Here is a 10,281-nt window from a genome sequence, read left to right on the forward strand (position 1 = left end):
ATAAAAATGTTAGAGATAACGATAAAAATAATAATAACAAAAACGTTAGAGATAAAGATAAAAATAATTATAAAAATGATATTTTAAAGATAATGGTTATAAAGAGAGAGACAATACATATGAAGATACAGATAAAACGTATAAAGATGATAAAATAAGATAAGAAAGATAAAGATAAAAGATGTAAAGCTATCAAAAAAATTATAAGGATTAATTTATTGAAGATATGGATAATAAAGAGAAAGATAATAAAGATAAAGATGATAAAATAAGAAAAGAAAAATAAAGATAAAGAGCATAAAGCCATGAAAAGAATTATAAAGATTAATTTATTGAAGATATGGATAATAAAGAGAAAGATAATAAAGATAAAGATGATAACGATAAGATATAAAAGACAAAGAAAATAAAGATAAAGCATATAAAACTCATCCATTAAATATCTGATAAAGTTTAATTCAAAATAAAAAAAATAATATTTTGTTCCAGTTTAATGATCAGGATTGGGAATTTGATAATTTTCAGTATTGATGACATTTTCTAACATCCTGCTAAAATTCTAAACAAATTTATGAATACCTGGGAAAATCTCCACCCCCCCCCTCACCTTTCAAACTTAGCGTGACCTAAGTTTGAGGTGGGGGNAGAATTATCTACAGCTAACATGTTGAAGTCAATCTTCTTTGTAAGTATACTTTTTCGTTTTTCATCCACGAAAAAAATTTAATTTATGTTTCATTTATATATAAATAATAAAAATATTAAAATGAGGAACAATAAAGCTAGACTTAATTTTAGCTGACCCTCTATTTATAGAGTGTTAATGTTATTAGTAAAATCTCTATTTGAATAACAATGAAGAAATTAAAGTCCTTTATCTTTAGAGATAAATTCTTAAACTTTCCTCCATGGTCTTTGTAGCATAAGTCCACATGTGTCAACTTAGTTTTTTTGTCCGACAAAATTATTAATAATAGTGATAATTTAAGAATAAAATTCTTTTCTCACAGTGAAAAAGGTGCAATTTTATGTGTTCTCTATTTTCTGTTTTTCCACTTTTTTATTTAATCTTAAGAAACATGTCAACTAATGTCAGAAAATTTCGTTTCCTTTGTTATATTTGACACTTGTGACGTCATGTATAATTGATCCATTTCTCTGTTGCCACCTATTGTACTTCAATCTATTTGTACTTCATAAATAAATGTCTTATTAGATTACAAGTCTCAAGTCCCTTTAAAAGAAAAAAACGTAAACAAGTATTTTATGGTTAGTATAATCGTTTTTAATTTTTAGCAAACTCTGCAAATATGTTTACCATTTGTGTTTTTGGCAGGTGTAGAGAAAACAAATTTAAATAGATCTGTTCTGGATATTTTTGTAAACATGCTTCAAACGTTTCAAAGATACTGTTTTGAGTTTTTTTCTTTTACTCCTGCACTGAAGCAATGACAAACTTTTCATTGCCTTATAAATCTTTATTTCTATTATTATTATTATAGATCTAAATGTATGTCATTGTCTTTTTATCTTTTTTGTTTTGAAACTCTTGTCATCTAAATCAGTTTTTGATTGAATTTTAACCATTTCTTAGGAATCAGTCTTCAGATTACTCCTCCTATTTGATATGTTTAATTCTGTTCAGATTGTCCTTGTGACAGTGGCATATGCTAAAGCAGCAGCAGAACCTAAAGCTGAACCAAAGGCAGATCCAAAGGCAAAGGAAAATTCTGACTCTGGTCCTCATCATGGAAGCAACGAGTACAGTCCTTACAGTGCTCTGGGACAAGTTACAAATATTGGAACTCCAGTTACCCTTAATCGAGAAATGATTGCTTATGCTTATGGATTTGCTGATCCTTCCCTTTACCCCTCTGGAAATCCCAATGCTATTGAGGATCCCACCACTTTCCTAAACAATTACGTTCTCCAGGCATTGAATGCTAATGGATACAATAACCAGTATGGTGGATTCACATTACCTTCAGATCCCCGCACTGGAAACATATTTCCAAGGGCTGTTAATAACAACAACTATGCCAATGAAATTTACAGCAACCTTGCCAGCACTGGGTATACCAATCAGGCTTCCAACACCAATGATATCTACAACAACTATGTCAATGCCAACAGGTTCCAGGCCAATAATCAATTATCTTCCACAGCTTTAAACCCATACTCTGACTCTGCCTTAACTGGAAATAGGTTGGTTCCCCAGACCTTCAGTGGGTATCAAACATCAAATTTCAATACCCTTCCTTCACAATCCAGAAATACTTACACCTTGCCACAGGATTACTCTTACAATGGCATTAATCCTAACTACCAGACTGCTACTAGCAATCAACAGATTCTTGCACGAGGTTTAACTGGTCAACAACCAAGGTTATCAACACAGTACTCAAACTCCTTGAACGCAAATTATCCCTACACAACTCAAGGTTCTGCGTATTCCACCACACCAAGGATAAATCAGCTGTCTCCTCAAAACGCCAATTCCTATCAGACCAGCCTCAACAATGCTGGATACAGATACCAAGGATTATCTAAGCGGGCAGCAGATCCTGAGCCCAAAGCAGACCCTGATCCAACTTTTGGTCTGTTTGATAACTCCAGGTACACCAACCGAGGTTATACCAACACCAGAAGAGGATACCCTACCTACTCAAACTATGGATCCACAAGGCGTACATACCCGAGCAGTACATACTATCCATCCACTGCCTCCTACTCCAACGTAGCATATTCTAGCCCAAGATATGGATATGCTTATGGAACTTCCTCCCCTGTTACTTACCCAAACCCATATGCTGTGCCCTCACACTTGGCTTATCCTGATCTGCTTGCCTATTCTGCCGTCGCCAGTCCTTACGGTTATCCTGCTTATTGAAATCACCACTTGTCGTTTCAACCACAAGAAGATTTTTGAAGTTCAACATTTCAGCCACCACTGAGTCTTTCAGTGCCAACAGTTTCATATTCATTTTGTATTGGAGATTGTTGTGTAGGGAATTTTATAATAAAAAGAGTTTACTTTATATAAACTTTTCTCTGAATTTAACATTATGTATGTAGGTTTGTTATTTTGGTGTTGGGACACTTCATAGATTCAATAGATAACAAAATCATAGATTGGACATTTTATAGATTGGACATTTTACAGATAAGACATTTCATAGACAAAACATTTGTAGACAGAGCAGAGTTTTCACGGACAGGTAATTTATTTGACTTAGAAGAATTTTCATTGATAAGCAATTTCATAAACAGAAAAGCAATTTTTTTCAGAGACAATTTAAGGTTTTGGGTTGGAAAAGTGTCACAACTTTATAAAATTGTGATAAGTTTGATATTTTTTGGATAACCATGCAATATGTATGTATGCATATTCTGGTTTGCTATGTGTGTGTCTAACCTAGGCCTGGGCACTTTGCCGTTAGCGGTAACAGCCGCTAATTTTGTGTGCCTAATATAGCTATGTTCAAATACTAAGAACCTTTTAATAAGATGTTAATACCTTTTTTTAAAACTAAATATTTACATTTTCTTACTAATTGTTTACAATTGTGTTACAAAATTGGTTTTACAAATATAACATTTTAAATGAGTTACTGTTGTTATAAAAGACTAGATTTTACAGAAATTAGGTTTAAATCTTTTTATTGTAAGATTAAGTAATGTTGTGAACCATATCCCTAAAATTTCCCCTGTTGTAAGGTCGTCTCCGACAAACTGTACCTCCGTTAAATATACTCCGTCAACTCACCAAACCAAACCTTGCCAAGGATTTTGCATAAACGTAAACAATAACCTCATGTAGCTAATAAAACTTTAATTGCATTAAAAGAACCCATTTAAACATAATTTCAGTGAATCATTTGCAATCAACAGTGAACTTATTTAACCAGATAAAAATTTATTTTCAGAAGAATTAAATTTGCTTTAGACTTCAATTCAAACAACTTTTCGACCCAACACAGTTTTCTAGATTGTAAGTTCCATTCACAACAGTACCTTTTAAACCTTTTATTTATCAGTTCACAACNTGTTTCCTTGTCTTTTTCCTTATACTTGTCATTTCTTTGTCCTTGTCCATGTCCTTATCCTTGTCCTTGTCGTTGTCCTTTTCCTTGTCCTTGTACGTGTCATTGTACTTGTCCTTGTCCTTGTTCTGATCCTTGTCCTTGTCATTTTCCATGTCCTTGTCCTTGTCCATGACATTATTCTCGTCCTTGTTCTTTTCCTTTATGTTTGTCCTATGTGTTTGAATAAATACCCAAAATCTATCCTAAGCACGTTTCTTTAACCTTTATTCTCTAAACTTTGCTAATTTAAGCATATTCTATTACAGCCCTCCCCCTTCCCCCCTCTCCTACTCCTTGCACAACCTCTCCCCACCCCCTCCTCTCCTCACTTCAACCAAAACCCAAAATCCCCCAACCTACCTCCAACCCTAATACCATCAGTAGGGGGGGATGCTTGTTAAAAAGTCTAATTTACCCCTTCGCGCATATCAGGAATGAATCTGCAAAAAACACATTTCGCCATTTGGAACTAGTTTCTGTCTTAAAAAAGTATCAAGTTATAATTCTAAATTAATCGCGTTTGATGGCGCGGAATGTGAACAAAGAAATTTCAGATTTACATCAGGTTGATGTGCCCTACTCTAGCTTCCCCCCCCCCCCCCCCCAACGTGCTCCGCCAATCTTTGTGCATCCACGCACACTAGACAGAGGTTGCACTGGCGGCGCCCTTGGGAGCACACGGCGGGGGGAGGAGGCGCGCAGCGGCTGCATGGCGGCGCATTCTTGCATCCTCGATGGTTTTGAGGTGCACTTGGTTCTTGGAGGTTATAGAGGACACATCCTTTATCCCTTACTCGTCCTCATTCGTCCTCAATCATCCCAATCCATCCTCATCTACCTCATCTATCCTCATCCATCCTCATATTTCCTCATACATTCTAATCCATCCTCATCCATTCAAATCCATCCTCAAAAGCTCTAACCATTATCCTCCCTCAAACTGTCTCCTTATATTTCCTCATTAATCCTACCGGTCCTCATTATTCTTAAATCATCCTCAGCTCTCCTCATTTTTCTTTGTAGAGTCCAGATTAATCTTAATATATAAATCTATTATGATTAATCTTAATCCATTCCTTATTAATCCAACTGCACTCCCATTATTCTTTATTCCTTCTGCGTTATTCTCATTAATCCTAATTCATGCCCATTAATCCTAATCCATGCCCATTAATCCTAATCTGTTTCTTAATAATCCTATAATTCCCTCTCTAAAATCTTATCCATTCCTCAATATTCTTTGTAATCCAGCTTAATTTTAATAGTTATTCCCATTAATCCTCAACCTCATCCTCATCCTCATCCTCATCCTCATCCTCATCCTCATCCTCATCCTCATCCTCATCCTCATCCTCATCCTCATCCTCATCCTCATCCTAATCCTCATCCTCATCCTCATCCTCATCCTCATCCTCATCCTCATCCTCATCCTCATCCTCATCCTTAACAGCAACAGAAACATTAACAAATATTTGAAAACAGAAAATGTTCAGAAAAATATTCGAATCCCCTATTGTACTGTAGTGTGTAGTGTGTAGTGTGTAATGTATGCAGTATTGAAAATCCAAGCATGAAGAAAAGAGATTTTTCAGGTAACCGTTCTTTCATATTGGTTTTTACCCTTTGAGAAGTGTGTAATTTTGTCTCTCATCCATGGCATCTCTATGAATATATAAAAAATTATTATTGATTAAATTAAATTTTTTTCCCGAGATTTTTGTCTATCGGTTAAAAGACCCTAAGAAATATAATTGTAAGACGCGTCCCGTCTCCGGGTAGGTTGAAAAGTAGGAACGTATCTCCGGGTTGTGCGGAGTAAACCACGGTTCAATTTCTCCCGTATCTCCGCATAATCTGATAAAAGAGGAAATCAAGAAACAAAAAGCAGAGTTAAAACCTAGCTAAGAAGTTTATGGTATTTCACTGTAATTTCAAGTTATATCACATAAAATATTCTTTATTTAAGACAAGAAAATAAAGATATCTTTGAATTTCTCTCTTTAATTGAATTCAACAATTTGCCCCTGTCAACAATGAAGTTTAACAACATCAACCTTTTAACCTATAATTAAGCAACACATGAATTATCAATTATCATATAAAAAGCAAAAGTATTTCTTCATTTTTGGTGGACGAATATTTAGATAATTATAGGTTAATATCATTGTGAATTATGCCAACAGTCCCTTTAAACTATCAAAAATTTAGTAAAATGGATCAAAGCACACAACGTTTTTTTGTAGGAAGATTTTTTGATTCTGTACTTTATTTTTATTGCGAAACCGCAATTCAAAATTATCAATTTACAGACAGAAAAACAAGAATTTCTCCGTCGTTTTGCTAAGATAACGGTAGAAAGGTTTTGAATCAGGAGACATTCAACTTTTGGAATGGAAGCCATTTTATTCGTTTGTAATAAACGCCAAAAAGCCCAAAATAGTTCAGCCCAATTCTCCAGTAGAACCTTTTGAGGTGGTTTAGGAAAACTGATCGAGGCATCTTTTTGCAGTCCGTTTTCAGACATTTAGGGTTGTTTAACGTTTAAACTGCTCGCTCATCAAAGATGCGAGTTGTTTAAGAACGAATTTTATAAAAGTTGAAAAATGATTTTTTAAAACGGAAAACGATTTTAGTGAATATCTTTAGCTTGAGGATAAACACTTTGCATAATGTAATAAAACCAAACTTGTCCAGCGTACAATTTTGAGAAAGAATATTATTATTATCTCAGATTCTTCTGAGATGGAACCTCTAAAAAGTCTATAATGATGACCGGTCAAAATTTAAAAATGTAAATTAAAAAAGTTACATTTTTTTCTTGAATCATAAACTTACAGTCTTGAATTCCTATATTTCTCATCACTTATTCTTTTTTACGCAAACTAAATCAGAAATTTACCTCAAATCGAGCGTATTAAAAACATCTTGAGCTAAATCATTATCACAATTTCACTTTATGCATGCTTGTCTTAAGGAATTGAGTCTTTGCCACAAACTGAAATATTCTAATCCCTATACATCTGCAACCGGATGGTGGAAATCTTGAAATTTCAAACTTAAGTTGTTTGATCTAAAATAATTGATAGCTTGACATATCTAACGTCTACGACATAGGGCACCAAAGATATTGTGTTTGAAAATCAGGGTTAATGGCAAATTGACTCAATTAATTTTAATTAATTTTTATAAATAATTGATTAATGGAATCAATAATTAGTGAGTGAATGGTTGAAATATCTATTCTTGAAATCAATTTAATAGATACATGAGTATCTTTTAATGGACATCCGATTAAATAACTGGTCCGATTTGCCACAAATTTTGATTGGGGAACTCGGTAGAACCATGGGAATGTATTGAGCTGGGTTTAAACAAATTTAACTTGCGAGGCTTGAATTTTATGTTTTATAGCGAAAGTTAAGTTTCCAAGCAAAGCTGAGTTCCCAAGCTAGTAGTAAAGTATAAACACATTTCACATCAAACCAAACATTATGCATCAACACTTATTAAGACCATATTTACTGTAAAGGATTATCAAGGCATAGGTTGAGCTCATTCTAACCCGCATTTACTTAGCTATCAAGTATTCTAGGTTCAACTTTTATAATAAGTTTTTGCACGAAAAAGAAAACAGAAATATTTTGATAATTGTTTGTTTTTACATGGTTAATTTAAAATCTTAAGAAAAAATAGATTTGTAAAGTGACATTTTTAGACAATTTACGGCCAAACAAAACACCTCGGGGCTGGGGTCATGCAAGGTCCCACACTAAAATTTAAAAAAAATCATCAATAAATAGTAGGGCTGGGGTAGGGGTTCTACGAATAGGACTTAGATGTTATTGATTAATTACAAAAATCACGAACCATGACAGAAGTCGTCTTAACCTATCTTCATGTGTATGATTCTTGAAACAATAACCAGACACATTCTCCTACACAATTTTAAAATGTGGTCTGCCTTTTTCTGAGATATTTCGAATTTCGTTCAGATTTAAGCTTTTTTAAATAAACTTGAAATTAGGTTTACAAATAAATGTTATAGAGTTTTCCAAAGATCACAGACGATCTTCATGCTGCTCTTACGCTTTCATGTTGCATGCTTTCCAAGAACCTAATACTTTTTTTTTTTATTTGAAAGCAAATTGTAAATTTAGAATAATTGTATAGAAAGATTAAAAATTTAACTTTGTAAAGGTGCACTTCGGCCTGGGAATTGTGAAATGCTTTGATTTGCTAATGCTTCATGGGAATTTAATTTAGAAATAACTCTACAATAAAAAATGTAGAAATGTCTGGTTATAACCAGTAAATAATTTAAAGGTTTGATATGGTTAATAAAAGAATGTATGTATGCAAAATAATACTACAAAACAAACTAGATATGTATTACAATATACTATGATACTAGATAATGGATACTAGATACGAGATTATAGATACTAGATACCAGATTATAGATACTAGATACTAGATACTAGATTCTGAATACAATATACTAGATACTAGATACATAAGATAAAAAAAATTAAACTATATGTGTATATACTAGATACTTGATAATAAATACTAGTTTCAGATACAAATTTCTAGATCCTAAATACTGGATACTAGATACTAGTTTCCAGATACTAGATACTATGGATACTAGATACTAGATATTAGATACTTACTAGATATTAAATACTAGATAATATAGGATACTAGATACTAGATATTATATATACTAGATAATTTAGGATACTAGATACTAGACACTATATATACTATAGATACAAGATACTAGATACTAGAAACTGGATACTAGATACTAGATACTGGATAATAGATATCCACTTCGGCTACTTTTGGATATCCCTGCTGGGTCCCGACCCAAATTTCTTAACTTCTGAATGGGTGTTCGGTTTCTGCAATTGAAACTCTTACTGTTTGAATTTTAGACACTTTCCTGTATATTAATGTATAAGATTAAATTAATCTGCAGATTTATAAAAAGAGAAGATCAATCTTTGATCTTGATATTGATAATATTATAGATAAAATATAATGTTTAGGGTGAAATATAAATGTACCTCTCTATGCACCATGCAATGTTTTTATAAGAGAAACTTTTAGAAACAAGAGATCTTTTGTTTAAAGAAAACAAACACACGTTTTACAATTAAAACAGGGATAACAAATCTTCACAATTCATAATATTATCAAAACAATATGCCAATTTTATGACTGACATTATATTTTTTTAAATTCTTGTTTTGTACCGATACGAATGTTATTAAGGGAAACCCCTGTAATTGATGCAATACATGAAAAACTTAAACTTTACAGAAAGACAATCATTGCAATTAAAAGAACAACATATGCTATACCTTTAATCTAACTTACAGAAAACAAATGTTGTAAAGGGAATGTTCACGTAAAAAATTAGAGCCAGGCTGAATCCTAAAAAAGTCGGATTCCATCACTACTAACATTAATTCTATCTGTAGCGTCTATAAGGAGAAAATGGAGGAGTGTACAGCCCATATAAAATCACTTGGTTGAGTCATTCTACTCAAACTGTAAATATTTCAATACAATTTAAAACTGATTCTTTAAGATTACAATGAATAAATTCAAGATTTAATTTAGCTCATTTGAATCTAGTTAAAATGTGTTGTTATTTCTAATTTTTATATGATGACAACTTGTAACGTTTGTGAATTATAAGACAATGTTTTCATATTTTCCAAGAAATATTCGAAAATACTATCAAAAGTGAAACTCAGATCATATAAAATAAAATAAATATTCTTGACATATTTACCTCATTTTAAGGATTCAGCTTGACCCCCTTTCATTTTCGCGAACTCTCACTTTAAGAAAGAAGAGACATTCTTTACTTCTCCCGACAATAGAAATGGTATTGATTTTTGGTATGTTTCAAACATTCAGGGTATTTTGGTTATGCAGTTTCTGACAAAGCAAAAGTGTCTTAATTATCAAACTTTTTTATATGTTAAATAAATCTTTTCCTTTAAAAAAATTTTTTATTTCAAAATTTAGAGTTTGTTTTCTTCTTAAAGGGAGTGTTCGCGAAAAATGGAAGGGGGTATTGGCTAACGGCGAAAAATAAGCGCCTTTGATCGCTACTAATCTGTTGCGTCTTTAAGGAGAAAATTGTTAAAAACGACTCACGCTGAAGAAAGTTGCAATA

General features: G+C 32.6%; 1 protein-coding gene across 1 annotated transcript; it reads left to right on the forward strand.

Moving 5' to 3' along the window:
* Positions 1-651: 651 nt before the first annotated feature.
* LOC111710722 (uncharacterized protein DDB_G0283357) lies at positions 652-3,038 on the forward strand. The gene is made up of 2 exons (XM_023484839.1): positions 652-685; positions 1,646-3,038. Exons 1-2 carry the CDS (start codon positions 665-667, stop codon positions 2,888-2,890), a joined length of 1,266 nt encoding a protein of 421 aa, XP_023340607.1. The 5' UTR covers positions 652-664; the 3' UTR covers positions 2,891-3,038.
* The last annotated feature ends 7,243 nt before the right edge of the window (positions 3,039-10,281 follow it).

The sequence above is a fragment of the Eurytemora carolleeae genome, unplaced genomic scaffold (genome assembly GCF_000591075.1).
Source record: "Eurytemora carolleeae unplaced genomic scaffold, Eaff_2.0 scaffold1092, whole genome shotgun sequence".
Classification (NCBI taxonomy): Eukaryota; Metazoa; Arthropoda; class Copepoda; order Calanoida; family Temoridae; genus Eurytemora; species Eurytemora carolleeae.

Coding starts and splice junctions, on each gene's coding strand:
- LOC111710722 (XM_023484839.1), top strand. CDS start 665: ATGTTGAAGTCAATCTTCTTT. Junction 686..1,645: donor TGTTGAAGTCAATCTTCTTT/GTAAGTATACTT, acceptor AATTCTGTTCAG/ATTGTCCTTGTGACAGTGGC.